The sequence below is a fragment of the Thunnus albacares genome, chromosome 5, assembly GCF_914725855.1.
Source record: "Thunnus albacares chromosome 5, fThuAlb1.1, whole genome shotgun sequence".
Lineage (NCBI taxonomy): Eukaryota > Metazoa > Chordata > Actinopteri > Scombriformes > Scombridae > Thunnus > Thunnus albacares.
The window spans coordinates 34493988-34516074 of record NC_058110.1 but is presented as its reverse complement, the minus strand read 5'-3'; the positions used below and the strand labels follow the sequence as shown (position 1 = coordinate 34516074).

Below are 22087 nucleotides of genomic sequence, written 5' to 3'. Positions count from 1 at the left end.
CATTTGCTGCAGATTTTAATTGATCTACTTGTTGGCCAGTGTTTAATCTGATTTTTTTTAATTTTTTTTTTTTTTACTTTTTAAGTATTCTGACATTATTACTGTGCATCTGCCATCTGAGGTCTGTTCTCAGAACATCCAAGACCCAATTTCCAACAAAATGCAGCAGGATTTGTCAGTCTAATTCAAATTTTGTCTTAATTGCTAATGTATGAATGTGTGTATTAGTTCATTTTAAGTGACAACATGTTAAAAAGTTTGATTGAACCTGGTATTTACTTCATGTTCTGTGAATCTCTGGAGGATCCAGGATGGTTCCCCGAGGAGCTCCTTCATGCAAGTTTCATGAACTTTGAGAGTTATTCTGGATACTTAGAGGTTCTTTTATTTGTTTTTAGCCAGGCAAGCGGCATGGACATAGAGATGTCTTCACTGCAGACTGAAATATCTCAACAACAATTGGATATGTTGCCATTAAAATTTATGGTGAATCCTCATGACATTGGTGATCCTCTGACTTTTCACCAAGTGCTTTAACACTATGTCTTTCCTCCTGCTCTGTTGTTGTGTGTAGCTTCTTTTTGAGAATTCATTTATCTATGTAAAGAGTCTCTGAGCGTCTTTGAAAGTGCTGTATAAATAAATTGTATCATTATTATTGCTGTTTAGCAGCACTTTGGGCTAAATGCTAACATAGACATGGTAACATGCTTCCCATGCTGCTATGCTTAAGGTGGACCATGTCCACACTGAGCAGCGTGTGAGCATCTTCTTCTCTCTGTTGTGACCCTCCGCTCTGTCCACAATAACACAGAGTAGGAAGAAGAGGAAGAAGGAAAAACACAATAACCATGTTGCTCTCTTTATTGTATATTTTGACAGCTTGTTCAGAGTTAAAATAGTACTTATCTACCACGTTTCTCTGCTGTTGTAATCTGCTTACAATAAATAACAAGCATCCAGAAACACTGCAATGTTTCTGCATACAGGACCTGGGCCCTGTTCTTCATACACAGATAACTGAGTTAGTATTTAATTTGATTGTTGTTGTTTTTTGACAGAAGCCTGTTTTTTTTCTTCAAAGCTGTTTCTTCATTCTTCAATTCATCTTCTACTGTCAGAGCAACAAGGCCTCAACCTATGAATCTGCAAATGTTGACATCATTAACTCATCAAGACTTGTTTTCAGATACAGATGACAGCTTTGTATTTTGGGCACCAGCAATTATCCAAATCTACACGTGTAATTCTCACAATTTATCACAATTTTGACAATAAAGAGTAAAATAAAGATTTAGTTCAACTAAATCAAGGTTGATTTAGTTCAACCTTGAGACTGAATCTACCTACCGAATTCTTTATGATGAAATACCACTGACTTAGTAGCATTACAGTATTTTATTTTTAAACCATATATTGGTCCCATTATCCATAATATGATACAGATCTTAATCAATGGCATAAAAATCTATAGAATTTGACTCAATCAAAGTTGAACCAATCAGTTATTAAAGATGCAAATGATGGAAAACTTAAAGGTTAAAATCAAGATGTAAATATGTTCTTAAATCAACTAAAAATGATTGGTATGGCATGAAATATAAACTGAATAAATAAAATGCAGTCAAAGGTGTGATGTAGCCTGTCTGGAGTGGTTGGTCACTTGATAGGAGGCAGACACAGGAAACCTTGTCCAGGTATCACAAGGTGGTTTATTTACAAGAAAAAGTGGCACCATGCTACATATGTAACAAAAACAAAAAAAATTATGTACAAAAACAAAAAAAACAACTAAATTGTTAACTTGGCCTAACTGATCAAAACTCAACTCATAACAATTGAACTTATATTAACCTATCATCATGTGCACACAGCTACACACTGATGTACTAACCCCCCGACAGCCAAAAAGCAACTGCTTAAATAGACCCTTCCATCAGCAGTCCATCAGAGTCAATCTGGGCTGTACCATTGCTGCAGATACATCCCATGTCTCTCCTAAAAACAGGTAAGAGATAAAGTTATTCAATCTTACCAACCCCCAAGGTGAAACACTTTTCCATAGCTTACCATATAACAAACTTGCAACCATACATAAACAGATCACAGTCACAGTAAATAACTTACTTAACATAATTTACTACCACCCCTCATATTATCCAACCCAGTGACATCACCAATGATGTCACCCAGTGTAAAGGCCATTGTTGGGTGCCTCCTCCTTTTGTCTGTGGAGCACATGGTGGGTATGGTAAGTAGCACAGAAAGAATAGGATTGAATTATGAAATGCTGAACTAACCCAATAAACAATCACTAAACTTAACAATACTTGTCGGTGTTTTACTTTAACTAAAAATGTTTCTGGTATGTGAACTGTAACCAAACATAATGCAAACCACAAACTGTATGTGTATGTGTCTGCAAGTTACAGATGTATCATGAACATATGGCCAAACAAACAATTAACAAGCATGGTTAAATTTGTAAGCTATGTGGCATTGATGGTGAAAGTAGGGACAAATGGTGTATTCTCACCCACTTTGTCACAAAAGGTAATGCTTAAATGAAAATCAAAACAGCTACGTTTAACTTAAAATGATCTGAATGTTTTTAACAAGTGAAAAGCAGTCAATAAAATGCAATCATCAATATATATCTATCGAGTACAGTTATTACATCACTGATCAAATCATTCGAAAGAAATTATTGATAAAGCAACTAAATCAAGACTAGAACATCTGACATATGAGTAAATAAAATTGATCAATAACAAACAGCATTTATCAAACATAAAGGATAATCTGTCTAAGTCAGAAAATGTGAGTAAATAACAGATTGTGAGTCAAGCAAAAGAAAGTTAAAAACAATCTCAGATGGACAAAAGTTCTCACAGAAATTGATGAAGAAGTAATTTTCACTGTCTGTTTGATGGACCCGGTTCCTGCTACACAGGGGTCTGCTCCTGTTAGAAAAACACAACTTCAGTCAGTCATCTCACATGGAACATATTACAGAATAAATCCAGACTTAATAATATATAATAAAGAAAAAAAAAAATATATATATATGTATATATATATATATATATATATATATATATATATATATATATATATATATATATATATATATATATATATATATATATATAGTGTTTGGTAGATTATTTCTTTGTTGTAACAATGCTTCTTGGCAATAAATCTTATACCATTGGAAAGCCTGTTTATTTCCCTTTTAAATGGTGCCACATTTGTAAGGAACATGCATTTGTAGGATGAGCAGCAGAGCTGAGTATGTGGGTTGCGCCCATGAAAAATTTGCCAAACAGTTTATACTGCCATTGAATCTTGTTTGGTGTTTGGTGGATTAAACTCTACTGTTTGCATGTCAGAGTGAAAAGTGACAGAGCAGCGACCTCTAGTGACCTCTGTACTGATCACATGTCAGTCAGCCTCACAGTGGTGAAAAGAGGATTATCCACAAGTGATGTACAAGATTTGTATCATTATTATTGGTCTGAAACTGGAATAGTAGATTGACTGATAGATTTACCTCTGATGGTGATGGAGCCGGACTTCTTTCCTCCTGAAAAGCATTTAACACAGTGAGTGATGACAGAAAACACATTTAGTGAGATCACATGAGATTGGTGTCACATGATCCTTGTTTTTTATTTTTCTGCTCACTGTCATTTGTACCATGTGGTCTGTTACAGCTCTGTGAAAAATACTAATTATTGTGTTTTAAACACTATATAGAAAAAGGTTAACTGTATTGGTGTAAAATAATTACGTAGGATCTATATAGAATACAATCAAAAGTAAAGTAGTCATCAGTGTTTCTTTTTATGGGAACTTCAGTGAAGGCCTTATTTTTGAAACTGAGAAATCTTTATATATTTCCTGCTGATGTTTCTTTGTTATATACCAACAAAAACATTTGTGCTGTTGCTCCTTCACTTATTAAATGAGCTCCAATCCATCAGGGAAAACTGCAGTGTTCAGGTCAATTTGCAGGTCAGATAGCTAATTGACTTGTTAGCTGTAGTAATAATAATACATAATAATAATAATATATGATATTATATGATATGTTATATTTGTAGAAAAATACTCAAGACACTCAAAGATGATTTACACACAAGTTAAAAAAGTTCCTAGATAACTAAAAATAACAAGGTCAAAACCTTGTATATTGCTGGACTGTGTATGAAACGCTTTTAATTTGTACGTTGCCTGGTTACCATCAGACATGGACAACACCAGCATTTTTAAGATGTTTGTTTTTATGTTAGTTTAAGGGTATTTATTTGTTTAGCACTTGTCATACAGAAGTTGTAACTCAAGTTGCTGTACACACAAAAACACATAAACAGGTGGAGTTAAGATTTAGGGTTTTCATATGCTATATATATTATTTCACTTACCCACAACCCGAAAAATAATTTTAATGCAGTAACTATCAAGTTAATCATTAATGCTACGTGTAAATGACCCCAGTACAGTGTGTTTCATGTGTGTAAAGTTTGCATTCATTAATGTATTTATTATATTGATTTTATTTTATTTATGTAACATGCGTACGTAGACAATAAGTTACACTGACGATGGCACACAAATCCTCTCTTCTCACGTAAATGTCTAATGACAGTCTCCTTCAGTAGGTAATCGTGACATTATAAAAAAATATTAAAACTTTAATTTAATCTCTGCCATTGCTGCCTGATGGTGCAAAATGCATTCTGGGATACTTAGCTTCGGCGGCCTTTGGCCAGTTTTGGCTGCCTTCTGCCAACCAATGGTGTAATTTCATCACTTAGCTAACAGTTCAAGAGGAAAGTCTAGTGCCAAATAAGAATAAAATGTCAGTTGCTTTACAGTAGTAGTTAAAATGTAACAGTAGTAGTAATAGTACTAGCTGTAGTAGTAGTATTAGTAGTAGTAGTAGTAGTAGTAATAGTGCTTTGCTTTCATGAGGTGCTGGTGCAGAACTGGGAAGCCAACAAAGCCATAATATAACTACAAAGTTATATAATCATTATTCAGCTTTTTTCCAAATAACTGTTCTGGTCTGAGGACCGGAGTCTGGGAACCCCCAGTTTACATCATCTTTTATGCAGCCCGGCTCTTTTGATATCTTTTTCAATGAAGACAAAGGCCTAGCTCCTTGCTCCTTTGTTTATTTCCAGCCTTATTACTCCGTCACATCCTTTATGTTCTCTTGGTGCTGGTTACTTCACTGTTCCTTGATTTAAAAAATCTTTTGTTGGTTGAGCTTTTGCCCACTAAGCTCCTTTCCTTTGGAATAAAATACCACTAAACATTTGGGAGAAAGGCTGAAAACAGATCTTTTCTCTGTATACCGTGGCCTCTCTTATGTCACCAGCTTCAAAATCAAATCACTGCTTTCCTCTTTGATAAGTAGTTACCCCAACTCTGTTCTCTGTTACATGATCTCTACTTTTAAATTCCTAACCTTAATCCTGTTGTTACATTAACATTATCGCTTGCATATGTGGGTGCGTGTGTGAAATGCTCCTGAACTGAGGGTGACAGTCAAATGGTCACAGGTTCACTCAAATTAAATAAAACATCTTGCTCATGAGGAACTGGAATATAGGTAGGTAGGTAGGAAGATTGATAGACTGATAGATTGATTTACCTGTAGCTTCTTCAGCTCAGATCCTTCATTCTGCAAAGCATTTCAAACTGTGAGTATGTTACAGATCACATTTAGTGAGAGCACATGAAATTACCACAACACAATAACCATGTTGCTCTCTTTATTGTGTATTTTGACAGCTTGTTCAGAGTTAAAATAGTACTTATCTACCACGTTGCAGGTCAGATAGCTAATTGACTTGTTAGCTGTAGTAATAATAATACATAATAATAATAATATATGATATTATATGATATGTTATATTTGTAGAAAAATACTCAAGACACTCAAAGATGATTTACATACAAGTTAAAAAAGTTCCTAGATAACTAAAAATAACAAGGTCAAAACCTTGTATATTGCTGGACTGTGTATGAAACGCTTTTAATTTGTACATTGCCTGGTTACCATCAGACATGGACAACACCAGCATTTTTAAGATGTTTGTTTTTATGTTAGTTTAAGGGTATTTATTTGTTTAGCACTTGTCATACAGAAGTTGTAACTCAAGTTGCTGTACACACAAAAACACATAAACAGGTGGAGTTAAGATTTAGGGTTTTCATATGCTATATATATTATTTCACTTACCCACAACCCGAAAAATAATTTTAATGCAGTAACTATCAAGTTAATCATTAACGCTACGTGTAAATGACCCCAGTACAGTGTGTTTCATGTGTGTGAAGTTTGCATTCATTAATGTATTTATTATATTGATTTTATTTTATTTATGTAACATGCGTACGTAGACAATAAGTTACACTGACGATGGCACACAAATCCTCTCTTCTCACGTAAATGTGTAATGACAGTCTCCTTCGGTAGGTAATCGTGACATTATAAAAAAATATTAAATCTTTAATTTAATCTCTGCCATTGCTGCCTGATGGTGCAAAATGCATTCTGGGATACTTAGCTTCGGCGGCCTTTGGCCAGTTTTGGCTGCCTTCTGCCAACCAATGGTGTAATTTCATCACTTAGCTACTCAGCTACTCAGTCAGTCAGTCAGTCAGTCAGTCAGTCAGTCACAGACAACCGCAGTTGTAGGGGTGGCTCTGCTGTTGCAGTCCAGCCAAGAAGAGTGTTAGGGTTTGAGACAGTCCTCCAAAGAAAAACGTCTAAATCAGCCATTTTATACAAGCACCCAAAAACGACATATCCACGTACAAACAACATCACCCTCTAGTATCTGTAGTAATTATGAGCAAAGGAGGAAGTCAGGTGTTATTATTATAGAGCAACAAAGTCCATGTATGGAGGAGGTCAGGATGGACGGATGGATGGAAGGATCAACAAAACATCAGACTTTAACACGAGAGATTACTGTTTACTTCCTGTTTCCAACTGTTAGTCAAGACTGTTTTTTATAACCATGATCACACCACATGGTTATTAAGTGAGTATCTGTGAGTTTCAATAATATAATATTAATAGTATAATTGTATCTTTTATAAAATGATGTTACCAATATCATAATAATAACCATAGCTGTAAATAAATAAGACATAAATAAATATAAAGCCCCTCCTCAAATAAAGCACCCACCTGCTGCCTTGATGTTCCTGCCTTGAGAGAGAGAGAGAGAGTTTGCATTACAGTGAGTGAGGACTAAAACACAGCACAGATGGAACCAAGTTCAAGGTATTTAACCCTAAAATAGCCTATAATAGCCCTAGATTCAATACTTTATTGCCAAACGACTTAGCTATTATAAATTTAACTGCATGTGTTCATGACAGAACAACAAACAATCACTGCATAACAGTCAAGATACACAAGAAAAAACAAAACACATAACCTCCATCCCATAAAACATTACATACATCCGTGGATGAGATTAACAGTTCAAGAGGAAAGTCTAGTGCCAAATAAGAATAAAATGTCAGTTGCTTTACAGTAGTAGTTAAAATGTAACAGTAGTAGTAATAGTACTAGCTGTAGTAGTAGTATTAGTAGTAGTAGTAGTAGTAGTAATAGTGCTTTGCTTTCATGAGGCGCTGGTGCAGAACTGGGAAGCCAACAAAGCCATAATATAACTACAAAGTTATATTATCATTATTCAGCTTTTTTCCAAATAACTGTTCTGGTCTGCGGACCGGGGTCTGGGAACCCCCAGTTTACATCATCTTTTATGCAGCCCGGCTCTTTTGATATCTTTTTCAATGAAGACAAAGGCCTAGCTCCTTGCTCCTTTGTTTATTTCCAGCCTTATTACTCCGTCACATCCTTTATGTTCTCTTGGTGCTGGTTACTTCACTGTTCCTTGATTTAAAAAATCTTTTGTTGGTTGAGCCTTTGCCCACTAAGCTCCTCTCCTTTGGAATAAAATATCACTAAACATTTGGGAGAAAGGCTGAAAACAGATCTTTTCTCTGTATACTGTGGCCTCTCTTATGTCACCAGCTTCAAAATCAAATCACTGCTTTCCTCTTTGATAAGTAGTTACCCCAACTCTGTTCTCTGTTACATGATCTCTACTTTTAAATTCCTAACCTTAATCCTGTTGTTACATTAACATTATCGCTTGCATATGTGGGTGCGTGTGTGAAATGCTCCTGAACTGAGGGTGATAGTCAAATGGTTACAGGTTCACTCAAATGAAATAAAACATCTTGCTCATGAGGAACTGGAATATAGGTAGGTAGGTAGGAAGATTGATAGACTGATAGATTGATTTACCTGCTGCTTCTTCTTCTCAATTTCTTCTTTCTGCAAAGCATTTCAAACTGTGAGTATGTTACAGATCACATTTAGTGAGAACACATGAAATTGTTCTAATAATCCTAAACTGTTTTTTAATTTTTCCGATATTAAGAAACTAACAAGGACTTGTAGTATCCATAACATCTAGCAGCATTATTTTTTAATGTTTCTTTTGACTTGCTTCATCATTCAGAGCAAAAACAAACTTTTTTGGTGAGACTGTATAGGTTTCCATTCAATTTAGTGCAAATTTCCAGTATATCAGCAATAGAAAGATTGAATTAATTCCCTTTTACATCCACTCCCATTGTGTGAATATTAGCAGATAAACAGCAGGTGGCACTAATTCTCCAGTTGGTGCTATTAAACCGTTGCAGAAGAAGAGGAAACAGTGGGATGACGTCATTAAAAGAGCGGCAGTCAAAGCTTAAGCGATGGAAAACGTGATGGAAATATGACATTTCTGTCAGTTTCATGTATTGATGTGAGGAAGGTTACAGTCTCCTCATCATCGCTCCACACATATCTGACGTTTTCATCTCCTCAGTGATGTTTAAGTCATATGATTCATATACGTCATTGTGGAGGTGAGCGTGGTTGGTGTTCAGCTACAGCAGTGCCAGGTGAGTTGATTGGCATAGCTGGTGCTCATTGACTAATTATACTCTCCCTTTAATGCAGTAGCGTGCTGGATCTCAGATGACTGCTGCACACCACAGACCGACGGCACGCTGGCTGTCAAATATTGTTTGGCGGAGCCTGTAAATATTATTTGTGGGACTGAGTGACTCAAGTGACCAGACTGCGCTTGCCAGAAGAAGCCTGGCAACCAGAGGTGAACGGTTAATTTATGTTAAAGTATTAATGTTCAACTGTGTGCACGCACTTGTGAATTAAAGGACCTTCTCTGTGATTGATCTGTCGTGTCTGTGTTGTGTGCTGAGGGAACTCACTCAATGTGCACCCATGCTAGTGGAGATAAAACATGCTAATATGCTCACAATGATAATGCTAGCATGTTGATATTTAATGGGTATAATGTTTACGATCTTATTTTACCATGTTATAATGCTAACATTTGCTAATTAGCATTAAACAAAGCAAAGCGAGGCTGATGGGAATGTCATTAGTCTTGCAGATATTTGGTCATAAAGTCTTGGACAAATTACTTTTGGTTGATTGGTTACAGATTACCGAAGTTACTAGAATGTTTTCTTTAGGGTACTAACTGGTCTTACCTTTTTAGCCAATATTGGAGTTTTGTTCTTTATAATCAGTTCTTCAGCAACATCAAAACATTTTTTCCAGTCGTCTCCAATTATTTTGTTTTTGATGTCTTGATTCAACTTATGTTTTGCAGCTTCCCTCAAAACCTCCTTTAGTACATTTTCCTCCTCCTCCAAAATCAGTTCATCATAGAGAATCTTTCTGTTGCAAGAACAACCTCTTAATTCACAGCATTTCCTCCATCCAAAAGATGAAAAGAGGGCGAACACAAAAAGGCTACAAAAGAGCACAGAGAGGCCAATAATCTGTAAAAGAAGAAAAAAAGATGGTTATATCATAACCACAGAAACCAAGAAACAGCCATGGTTGCTATAATTTTATTCTGTTATTTTGAGATAAGTTTGTCTCGGAGTAATAGAGCCTTTTATTGAGATAGCAGTAAATGACATAATACAATATACCATATAATGTCATTATGCACAGATGAAGCTCTCTCTGCTGAAGCAGCATCTGATTTGAGTTTTTTTTTTTTTAAAAAAAAAGATCAGATCCAGGAGATCCCTTTATCAATCATCAGTGCATCAGAATCAGAAACACTACGGATGTACAGTATATTTGTCACAGAAGAAACCGTTAGACTCTAAGTTTTATTAAACTGTCAGTCCATCATGGTTGAGTATACAGCATTTTAAGACGAGACGATCTGATGTGGTTGACCATGATGTAACGCAGTACTTCCCAAACTTTTTTAGACTATGGCATCCTTTCAAAGGAAATGTTTTGTCAAAAGCAATATAACATGCACCTATATGTACATAGAAGCTTATCTGTTTTAACAACTTAATATAATAACATAATATATTATTTTTTATTAGGCTATATTATATCAATATGAAGTTAAATAATACAGGCTCATTCTCAAAATAAAAGCCAACAGATGCTGTGCAGATTTACAGATAAATAATAGCTAAAAATAAACAATGAATACAGTTAAATACATTAATATGTTAAATGTATTTCTTTCATTTTCTTCAATTAAAATGAGCTTATATTTAAGATGTACATGGATAAACAAACAAAACCCATAAAAAGGCTATAGGCATTTCAATTTGACATGTGAGCTGCAACCTGCAGGTCTGACTCCACTGACACGATGTTTCTTGCCTTGTTTTCATGTTTACCAGTGATGAGAGAGCCACATAACATAAATTGGGAACGTGTAACACCACAGTGAATGCACACTGACAATGATGGATATTTGTCTTCCACAAGCATCCAAAACCTGTCTGTAAGCCGTTAGCTGAGTAGTTTTGGCAGTCGGCTCAGATTCAGTCGTCTCTGTGTCGAGGGCTGAGATGTTTCAGTATTTATTTGAGCTGTTTACCGTCTCAAATCTTTCCATCGCTGCTCTAATGTTCACTTTTTTCTGACTCTGTCTTACTATGACAGTGAGTTGTCATGTCAGCTGTGACTACCTGCATATTAAGAGTTTTTATTACGGTGATTTTGATATTTATTGCTTATTTATTCTGTTTTGTTGTGTCGAAAACGTAACATAAAACATAGTTAATGTAAATGTTGCCAATTTTTTTTTTTTTTTTATGTGGTGAAACATTATTAAAAGCGCACAATAGACAAACAATGATGATTAATCTTATGGAACCCCCACTTTTGGAATCACTGATCTAACGCACCAAATAAGAATTTACAGTATGATAATCATTTACCACAAAGACAATTCAGTCTGTTCACCACCATATCCTGTGTGCATCACAGAATTAGAGCCCACATAAAAACCAGCTGATCTAAACTGCTCATACAGTATGTTCATAAACACTATAGTATTATGTGAAGTTGCAGTAATTGAGAGCTGAAGGGAAGTTAGAACGTCTGGGTTCCGTTCCATTGAGTAGGGGAGAACAGGGTTGGTTGTTACATTCATTAGATTTCGCTCCCTAGAGGGCGCTGTCAAAAAGCGTTGGTACTGAAATTTTTAGAATTGGAGTCAGAGGTTCCCTACAAGGTCATTTCAGGAATAAACCACCTGATATTGATGTGAAAGGACTTTTAGGGCCCTATTTTAACGATCTAAAGTGCACAGTCTGAAGCACATGGCGCAAGTGCATTTAGGGTGTGTCCAAATCCACTTTTGTTATTTTAACAGCGGAAAAATGATCGATGTGCCAGGTGCATGGTTCAGAGGGGTTGTCCATAGTCTCCTAATTAATCATGGGTGTGTTTTCGGCGTAACATGCAATAAACCAATGAGAGTGTCGTCTCCCATTCCCTTTAAGAGCCAGATGCGCTTGCTATTATAATGGTGCATTTGCCAAGTAGTAAGAAGGAGCGCTTCTCTGCAGAGGAAACGGATCTGCTCGTGCACAAAGTGAAAGCGCACGATCCATAACGAGCCGACTGGCCCCTGCTGCTCCTGGACCCTCTATTGGCCCCAGACCACCAGTTTAAGATCCTGTTCATTAAGTTGTTGCAAATGTATTTTAGTTTGTATTTTGAAAAGGTTTATTTTTTTAATCACAGCTTTGGTTTCTTCAAAATCGTTTTGTTCAGTCATGGAGTAACGGGTCAAATCAGCAGGGTTTTAATTGGTGAAAGTATGGAAACCTGATCACTGTAATCTCAAAAATGTTAAAGAATATTTATTAAATATTGTTCAGAAATTAAATCACTAATTTTAATAATGTAAAGAATTATCATGCAATAGTTATCAGTTCTCCAAGGTTCTGATACTAGAAGCTGTGCAGATTTATTTCCTCCTTTAGTTTAATCATTGTTTTCACCTTATTTATTTCCTCATGTATTGATGCAGCAGGAAAGACGATCTGTGTCTGAGGTGTTGTCCGTCTATTTAAATACCTTCGTGTGTTGCCTGACACGATTTGGTCAAATAATTAGACTATTTTACCCATCATTACTGCGATTAGTTAATTCTGATAAATATTATGACTAACCATGATGACATGTATTTTTAAAAATAAATGTATGTTTGTGTGCTGCTGCACGTCGTGTGTGTGTGTGTGGTGTTATGCACGTTGTGCATCCACCTAGCACAAAGGCTCTCTGCTGCCTCAAGATAACGACGGCCAACAACGCAACTGACCACACCTCATGTTAGTATGATTTTTATCTGACCCTATATACTTTACTGATTTTGGGTGTTGGACATGTGACATAAACATTCCAGAGTCTGCATGTCACCCGATGAAATATGGTATAGCCTTTCTGGGGGGCCTTTTAAATACAAATAATGGGTCCATGGTCAAGCTTGGAACTGTTCCAGATGTGGTATGTTGTGACACATAATATGTTGTGAGGTAGCTGTCAACCACTTGATTGGAGGGCTCCCAACTGAATTAGTGCCCATGGAAAACCTATGTTATTCATGTGATAAGATACAGATGTGTAACCCTATATAAGCTATGCATCGACAGTGGTATGGTGCCCAGACCATCTTTGTACATGGAATGGACCCGATGGCCATCGTTTAATAAACGTCTTCAAAATAGGAACTTCGCCAGCTCTTCCTTTGAACGATATCATCACACATCCTTCCTTTCACCTCATCTCTGATGGGCACAAGTGCATTTGCTATTTAAACAACGTGGGCGCTGGATGGGAAAATGACGACTGCGTCGGTCTTAAAATAACAAAGACAATTGCGTCGTGCAATATATATAGATAGGGCCCTTAGTGTTTTTCATGTCAAAATGTAAATATCCAGCTCTTTGGTTTTTCTCTTCTAGGTTTTTACGCAAAGGGTTTATAATAAAACAATTATTACCATTAAAAAGTATGAAGGGAAAACTATTGTTCAGACTCTGCCAGATGTAATGCTCAGGGCAGTCAGAGTGGTGAAACTGCACAATATTGTTATATAAGGAATAAAAATGCACTTTCCTGTTCATGTTCTCTCAATGCAGGAGTTAGGTTGTTGCATTTCAATGAAATTAAACATTTTAAGATTGCCCCATTTTTTGTTTTTCCTCATTAAAATAACATAAGGACAACCAACCCCATACTGTGTAACTACCAACCCCATGATGGGGATGGTTGTCACAAGTGCACAGGATGTATTTGACAGTTCACATCTTTTGAGAGTAAAGTCATTCCATTCCTACCTGACACTGTAGGCTTCCACTACATATTGAAAAAGAATCTACTCAGAATACAGTTTTTGAGGAATTCAAATGAAAGTGCGAAAAAGTGTGACTACCAACCCCATCCTCCCCTATTGAAGTTTGAGCAACTGCTGGTTTTGCAAATGTTTTCCCATTTTGTGGTCCCTTTTCACATTTTTCTTCAAACAATCTCCTCAATATTACATTTACATTACAACAAATGCAAACTCAGGACTCGCCTGGTTTATAACGCTTCATTGCTGCAGATGTAAACAAAATGTGGTGCCAGGTGACCTTTCAGTATACTAGACCGATTTTTTTTCTAATGAATTTGGTCATGCTGTACACACCTGGTAACACCTGCTGAGACCTGATCACCAAATGTGTTCTGAGTGCATTTACAGATGCATTAACATGTGTTTTCCCTTATCCAGATATCTTATCCAGAAACGGATCGTAATTTAATGTGAGGTGTAAATGGGATATTGAAGAGTGTTGGTGAGTTTTATGGATCAAAGCCAAGTCATAATTATCATGCTTTCTTAAGAAAAAAGCCTTTTTTTCAAAATGATTAATCCATTATCAAAAGAGAACAAGATCATTAACATATGAGCTAAAATGAATACATAGATTAGTTATTACACCCACAGCCGTTCTCAGATTCTACATATCAGCATAACCACAGTAACGGATTAACTTAGACTGGTATGATGTGTATAAAGCAAGAAAAACTCACCTTGGACCTGCTTTTCAGTTCAGCGATGTTTGCTTTTTCCTCAGCTGTGATGTTTTCTTTTTTGCAGGCTAACTGTGCTTGTTGTTCAGAACCATCATTCCAACAGCAAAGATACCAGTCTCCATCAAGTAACACGCATATAACCCACAGCAGACCTATGAAAGCTGCCTTAAGAATTTCGTAAAATAAAATCAAGATAAACTTATTGACTGATTCACACCGTTCTGTACTTCTGTATTTCTTCTTAGAGGCACAGCAGCAGGTGGTTGATGTAAATCTCCAGATTCTTTTAAATCTCTTCTCCACCCAGAGGTGCAAGACAAATGAAATAAGAAATGGCAGAACCATGTATAAATTACAGTCAAGCGATTGGTTTTTGCAAGTGCATTCCAAATCTCTGTCAAGCACAGCAGTGTAAACAAAAAACACAATGATTGTGAGATAGGTGCTGAGGTGTTTGAAAATTGTGAGAAATTTGGAAAAGACTCCCTTCATCTTTGGTGCAAAGTTTTCATCTGCTTAGAGCTGCTGCTGCTTGTTCTCTCTCAATATCCTGACAGGAGACTATCCTTTTCCTGTTTTTGCAAGAAAACTGCTGCAACGTTATTTATGAGAGGAAGGGGGTGGTGCAAAACAGTGAAGGCACGTCAAATAATTTTTCAAGCACTGGGGAGGGACTTATGTTTTTTATTTTGGCTTAGGGGAGGGACATACAACTTTAAATGGCTGCATTTTGTATTTATTTCAATATGTTTTTACTTTTCAAAATATGTGTTTTACCTCTGTATGGTGACGGGACTCACAAAACGTTTCTGAGGAAATAAACCCTTCAAACCAACTTGTGTTGGAATATGAAGGGTTAAATGAAAGAAGCCTCTTTTGTCAGCCTATCAGAATTTTATGGCTTCACAGTTGCTGGGAAGAAAATGCTGCTTTCAGCTCTGTGATTGGTGGTCAGCTATAATTTTATAGAGGGCTGAGGAATTACAAATGATAGCAAGGGACTGTTCATTATTTATCAGAGGGAGGGGGGTGGCTGGGCTGTGACTTCAACGAATATTTTTCCTTGAACCTCCCTGAGTGACTGGGGGGAAATGCATGACCCTCCCTCCAAAATGAATAACCATATTTTATTATATTCACACCAAATGTAGGTGGTATTGGAGAAATTAAAAAGCAAAGGCTGTCTTTTTCCAGCCATTACTTTTAATAGCAGACCATGATTCTTTAACCTCTTAAGCCCTCTGACCCCCCTTCCCTCATTGGGAAAAAAGCAAACTACCAGCCCAACTTACTGTGTCCTCCTCTGCAAAAGTTACTTGGGACAATTCCAACTCTGAAACAAAAATAAGACGCTAACTTAGTCCAACCAATGTAACGAGCAAACAGCACAGAGGGAGTGAGAGTATACACCAAAACAAAAAGATAATTTCTTGAGCACATACAAATCCTTCTTACAAATAATCACATCATCACACTAGGAGCCCTATTTTAACGATCTCAGCGCACAGTCTGAAGGCATGATGCAAGTGCATTTAGGGTGTGTCCAAATCCATTTTTGCTTGTTTAATGGTGGAAAAAATGGTCACAGCACCAGGCGCATGGTTCAAAGGGGTTGTCCTTGGTCTCTTAATTAATCATGGGTGTGTTTTGGGCGTAACATTTAAAAGTCAGGTGTGCTTGCACCTTGGCGGATTGCTAAGTGAAAGCACATGATCCATAATGAGCACACTGGCCCCTGCTGCTCCTGGACCCTCCCATGGCCCCAGACCACCAGTTTAACATCCTGTTCATTCATTTGTTGCAAATTTCTTTTCGTTTGTTTTTTGAAAAGGTTTATTTTTTTAATTACAGCTTTGATTTCTTTAAAGTCATTTTGTTCAATCATGGATTAACAGGTCAAATTAGCAGGGTTTTAACTGCTGAAAGTATTGAAACCTGATCACAGTAATCTCAAAAATGTCAAAGAATATTTGTTAAATATTGTTCAGAAATTAAATTATTAATTTTAATCATGTAAAAAATCATCAGCACAGTTATCAGGACTTGATCAGGATGCAGCAGGAAAGTCGATCTGTGTCTGATCCACTGTTGAAACCTGTTTGCTTGGTCTTGACAAACACTCTAAACCTGACGGGTCTGTTTAATTATTTGACCGAATCGTTGCAATACTTGTAGGTATTTAGACAATTTGAAAGTATGAAAGAAATATTTGTAAAAACAAACAAACAAAAAAAAAAACACTATTTGTGCTTTGCCGAATAACGTATTTGTACTCAGGCACACCCCTAGTATCCACGTTTTTTCAAATTAAATATGTTAAGGCGTTATGTCGAATATGAACATAATTTCAAGGAGAGAGAGTTGGCTCAACATGTAGAAGAACAATATCAAACAACATCTACATTTTTGAAGACAGAATGAACATTTGAGAATAAGCAAGTAGGAAGTTGTTGAACATTCTCAGAAACATGATCAGTTCTGTATCATCAGCATTGAGGTGAAAAATAGCATGTTTATAGATAATATCTGCAGATTAAACAAAAAAAAGAAAGAAAGTGGAACAAACTGGAACCTTGCAGAACATGTTAACCTGCACAGTACAGAATCCAGATCCAAATCCAAACATCATCATGTGTTTGCTGTCTCTGAGTGTAGAGTAGGTTTGGTCCAGATCCCTGCTGTCTGCATCCAGGCTCTAGAAGATGTTGTCTCCACACATGGAGACTGGAGGGCGGTTCTCACAGCTGAAAGAACGGTTCTCATAGCTTACAGATAACTGAAAATAAAACAGGAATGACATCAAACCTAATATAGCAGTAACCACGGTAACAGCCCAGATATTGTGTTCTTAGACAATTGTTTGCTGATATTTTAGTGATAACAATTTGACAGGCCAGAGTTTAATAACAGTAATTATGATTTTATTTAATTGTACGGTAGTGAAATAGTTGCAGACATGAGATTGTTTATTCCTAACTGGAAAAATAAAATGTATAAATGCCAACAGTAAGAGTTAACATGAGACATACAGAGTTAAAGGAAGTCACCTCCATGTTTCTGCTGTCTGAGGTTCCTCTGGTGTTCAAACTATAGTTCCTACTTGTCTTCAATTTGTAGAGGAGCAGCAGAACAGCAGCCAACAGCACAACAATCACAGGAACACATACAACCAGAGGCCAGAAGTAACCTGGGCCAGGGACACAGGAGTTGGCTGGAAAGGAAGAGAGAGAGAGACATGTAGTAGTTCGAAAGATTGGGATCTTTTGTCTTGTATTAGAAGCTTAAAGGTTCCCTGTGGAGTTTTTGACCTCAAGTAGCTTGTTTTTACGTGTGGATCTATGTTGTGCACACATGGTTGACGTGACACACAATCCTGCCAGTGGTTTCACATCATCCCACTTATCTACAGGATGCAGGAACCTGCCCAGAAACACAGCAATGCACCAACAAAAGCTGGAGAGAAGAAGACTGCAAGCAATGCAAGATTTAAAATACTTTATATAATCAGCTTTGCAAATATTTATGATTGAGGAAACATATTCAACACTTATGTTGGACCTAAAGGATACACTCAGCATGTTTTGGTGAGTAACACTGAATATAAATATAACCTTGTTTACAAGGAAACTACACAGGGAACCTTTATCATAAATGAGATCTTCCTGTTGAAAAAACATCTCAGACTTTGGTCTGAATGTTTCCTGACTTGTCATGTGCTGACATCACATGTTAATAATTATCTTACATCATTAGAAACGTAGGATGTGTTTAAACATTAGACGTGAAGATAACAAGGAAATTTATTGTAAAATTGAACGTGAAATGTTTTCTTCTAGGTGCTGAATTGTCTTATGTGCTGAAACACATGTTGGACCCTCTTGTTATTCTTATTAGACAACGTTGTTATGCTGAATTTGACTGTTTTAAGAGGACGTTTTGTTGCAGAGAGACAGTGATGGACAGATGGACAGACATGAACTGTCCCGTACCTGTAAACTGCTCTGTGGTTTCAGGGAAAGATGATGAAGGTGTGAAGCTACCTGAACTGGAGATTAAACTCTGTGTTGTTGTTGGTGTGGAGGTTGATGGGACTGATGTTGGAAAAGGTCGGGTTGGTTCTGAAGTTGTTGGAGCTGTGAACAATGAAAACACATTGAAACAATCAGATACCTAATCAATAATGCAGAGGGATGAGATGCTGTTCTAGACAGAAAGATATAATAAATATGTTATCGGGAGCACCAGGACTTTTCCCGGTGGCCTGGCCTGCAGATTTATTTATTTTTAACCCTGAACGCAACACTGCCCTACTCCCTGTGATGCCTGGGACAACAGGCTGCTTGAGCAGTGCGTATGTGTTGTGGAACCTCTTGCTTTTCATTTTGGTGTCCATGTTAACAGATTAGAGCAGCCACAGAGCCCATGTGAGTCACATCTCACGTGGGGCTGCTGCAGCGCATCAGCTAGAGATTCAGGGTCTTGCCTATTTTTTCAGCGTGACCCACACGGTCAGCCATATTGACATCATACCAGCAACTTTATACCTTAAACTATGATTTTAATGTCTATATCTGTAGCATATGTCACACACATGAAGTGTAACCACTGCGGGTCAGCTTGTGCGGTGCAGCAGGGGAAGAGAGCCTCTCTAGCGGGGAACTCCAGCACAGAGAGTCGGTGACACACGGAGCTTCTTTTCTCGACTCCTGCTCACTCTCTGTGATATTAGTTCAAACTGGGGCTCCTGTTGTTTCACCTGCTTGAAGAAATTGGTGTTGTTATTTTCCTTATTTGTCAGTTTCCCTCCTGACAGTTTGGAGGTTTGTTTGTCTGAGTGTGTTTGGCTCGTTTGGGGAACTTGGTGTTGTCTGGAGGGGTTTTCTTCACTTGGAGTGGTGAGAGCAGGGTTTAACTGGTGGAATGATTCATATTCATATAATCAATATAAAAAAACCCTGTTCTTAGGGAGGAGTGTATGTGACTGACACAGAAGTATCCCCAACAAGACCCCACCATGCCCATTAGAAAGAAAGCTGCTTTCACCTCACATATTATTTATTTTAACAACTAAGCACACACTTCTTAACCTTTTACCGTCTAAACTAAATATAACTAAAATTTATAATGAAATGATATGAAATATGCTATTATTGATGGCCATTATCAAAGCCAAACTCTATGAATAAAGAGAACTGGCAGCAGAAGCGCTGCAGCAGCAACGCTGTCTGTGTGAACACTGCAAGCGTGCGAGACGCAGCAGTACAGCGACGCACATGCACTGCTGAGCTTCAAGCAGGCTGTGTGTCCCAGGTGTGACAATTCTTTTGAATTAGCCTGTTATTTCTATACTGTTTTTGGATTTCATGTCGAATTTGGTTTAGCTTCAGTTTAATTTTCAGTAGTTTGTTTTTATTAGTTTTGTTTTCATCACAGATTGTTGGAGAGTCACAAGATGGTTCCATCCATTATCATGTCAACCATAGGGGACACTTTGTGTATCTACAGACAGGGTCTCATACACAACATATTGAGAGAGCCTGGCGTTCTTATAAGGAGAACATCTACCGCTTCAGGGAGAACCGAACGGCCACAGCTCTTAAGATGAACCTCAGATTCATCGGGTGGAACCACTGGTTGGCCAAAAACATGATGGAGTGGTTGGGCGCCTTTTTAAAAACATCAGTGTTATTTAAGGTGTAAAAGTAACACAACACAACAACACTGTTCTCATGTCAGAAACCTTGTATGAATTTAATTTCTTTGTTAATGTATTGTCTCAAAATATAAAAGTGACGTTTAATTTGTTGAGTGGTGTGAAGACATTATTATCAGGCCTCAATAAGGAAGCAAGAACTTTTAAAATGGGCAATTGGTAACTTGATTCTTGATTATGAACTATTTACTATATACTATGAAGTATTTGTCGATAACTAGCAATTTATGGTTTCTACATTTTTTTTTAAAAAGGATATATAGGAAATTTGTTACAAGATTGGACTGATCTGAAATTATACAGAAATTGGTGAGAATGTAAATGGTTGAAAAATGTACTTCAATATACTGGCCTGCAGAAATTAGGCAGAAACTACTTGGAAATTAAGCTGCACCAATTCACTTCAATTTACAGGTCCGCTCAGTTGAAATTAGACAGAAACTAGTTGGAAGTTAAACTGGTATGATCCACAGAAGTTAGGCAGAAATTACTTGGAAATTAGGCAGCAGCAACTCACTTCAATTTAGGGGTTTGCTCAGTAGAAATTAGACAGAAAATACTTGGAATTAAGCTGCAACAACTCACTTACCATGAAATTTGAGGTAAATGCTGGGGTAATTTAGGGGCAATTTCAACAAAATTTCAAATAAGTTACTTGCTTATCATATCTACTAACCATGAAATGGGAGGTAAATTTTGGAGTAATTTCAAAGAAATTTCAAAGAAGGTACTTACTAATTACCACGTAATTACCATGAAATTTGCGGACCCATAAAATGAAGTGTTACCCATTAGTTTGTCATTCGCATGCACTAAAATTCACCACAATGCAGGCAATCAAGCCTTTGTAACTAAAATCTTCCTAGTGGGGAACCCACAGACCCCCCACTTAAAAAGTGGCGTGACTGGGGCTGTATTTCACACTATGTTTCCCAGCCTGAATGATTTTCCCAGTCAAGCCCTGTATGTTAATTAAGAAAATGATTAAGATTTGTTTTATTTATTACAAAAAAGTATTGTTATTTGATTTTTGATTACAGATGAGTAAGAAATTAACGTCCGCAGGTTGATTTTCTGACATTAAACATAAAAGCACAAATGTCTGAAAAAGTTTTTAAAAATCGTACAAACTGATTGTTGTAAATTTAAAAACTAACATTATAAAGGCAACACATTTTACATCAGATTACTTTGTGACTCTACAAATGAGTTTCATCTTTAGAAACATTTTAGAGTATGATGTCTTGAACATTAAGGAACCTGAGGAACCGTTCTTCTCTATGTTACCTAATGTTAATAGAAATATAGAAAAGGTCCCAGGTTGGACAACTAGTATGACTCTGCCAACCTCAGCACTCCTCTTGTTGTCACAAATCAACTTCTGGCTGTGACCCAAAAAAACATATTTGTTGCTGTCATGTCATTTCCATCCACTCTTTAAATTTTGAATTCAAAATTTGTTTTTTTAAGATTGTTTTTTGGACATTTTATGGATTTATTTGATAGTTATAGTGGAGAGAGACAGGACATGTGGGGAGTAGAGGGATGACATGCAGCAGACAGTTCGGCCAGCTGGGAATCAAACTGAGGACTCGCTGCTCAGGGCGTTAGTGTCCATGTGATATCCACCCAGCTATCAGGTCACCAACCAGGATGTCTTCTTCTTTTTTACATTTATCCTTACAGAAGAACTTCCTGCCTCCATAGACAGTATTGCTGCATCCTCTTGTGATATTTCCTCCCACAGTTTCTGCACGGGAGAAACTGGTGTTTTGACCCAACGTTGCAGCTGAAAAGATGAACAATCAACAGTTACTGTCTGTACTTCCTGTAAGATGCTGCAGTCTGATCACAATATTTCCTGCTTCACATTTACACAGATCCACAGAGTCACACTGGGAGCT

General features: G+C 37.0%; 2 protein-coding genes across 5 annotated transcripts in view; both read right to left on the bottom strand.

Annotated features, from left to right (window-relative positions):
- The window catches only part of LOC122981774, a 299214-nt gene that overhangs the window by 218637 nt on the left and 58490 nt on the right, over positions 1-22087 (bottom strand). The gene's annotated exons all lie outside the window — the stretch shown is intronic.
- On the bottom strand, positions 937-15054 carry LOC122981789. 4 transcript variants are annotated; one of them, XR_006403305.1, is made up of 7 exons: positions 14468-15053; positions 9607-9900; positions 8345-8374; positions 7211-7231; positions 3554-3586; positions 2128-2963; positions 937-1998 (listed from the first exon to the last, which is right to left on the bottom strand). XR_006403305.1 is itself a non-coding variant. In XM_044350559.1 (6 exons), exons 1-6 carry the CDS (start codon positions 14960-14962, stop codon positions 2946-2948), a joined length of 891 nt encoding a protein of 296 aa, XP_044206494.1. In that variant the 5' UTR covers positions 14963-15053; the 3' UTR covers positions 937-2945. The 4 variants fall into 4 exon arrangements, 3 of the variants coding, with proteins under 3 accessions (XP_044206494.1, XP_044206493.1, XP_044206495.1); XM_044350559.1 differs by having other exon boundaries at positions 937-2963; XM_044350558.1 differs by lacking the exons at positions 937-1998; positions 2128-2963 and having other exon boundaries at positions 3257-3586; positions 14468-15054.

What these genes read in the sequence shown, in the direction of transcription:
- LOC122981789 (XM_044350558.1), bottom strand. Translation starts at nt 14,962, where the DNA reads ATGAAGGGAGTCTTTTCCAAATTTCTCACAATTTTCAAACACCTCAGC. An exon ending in AACTGAAAAGCAGGTCCAAG is followed by an intron (nt 9,901 to 14,467) that starts GTGAGTTTTTCT and finishes CTTCTTTTACAG; the next exon opens with ATTATTGGCCTCTCTGTGCT. An exon ending in CTCCAATATTGGCTAAAAAG is followed by an intron (nt 8,375 to 9,606) that starts GTAAGACCAGTT and finishes AATGCTTTGCAG; the next exon opens with AAAGAAGAAATTGAGAAGAA.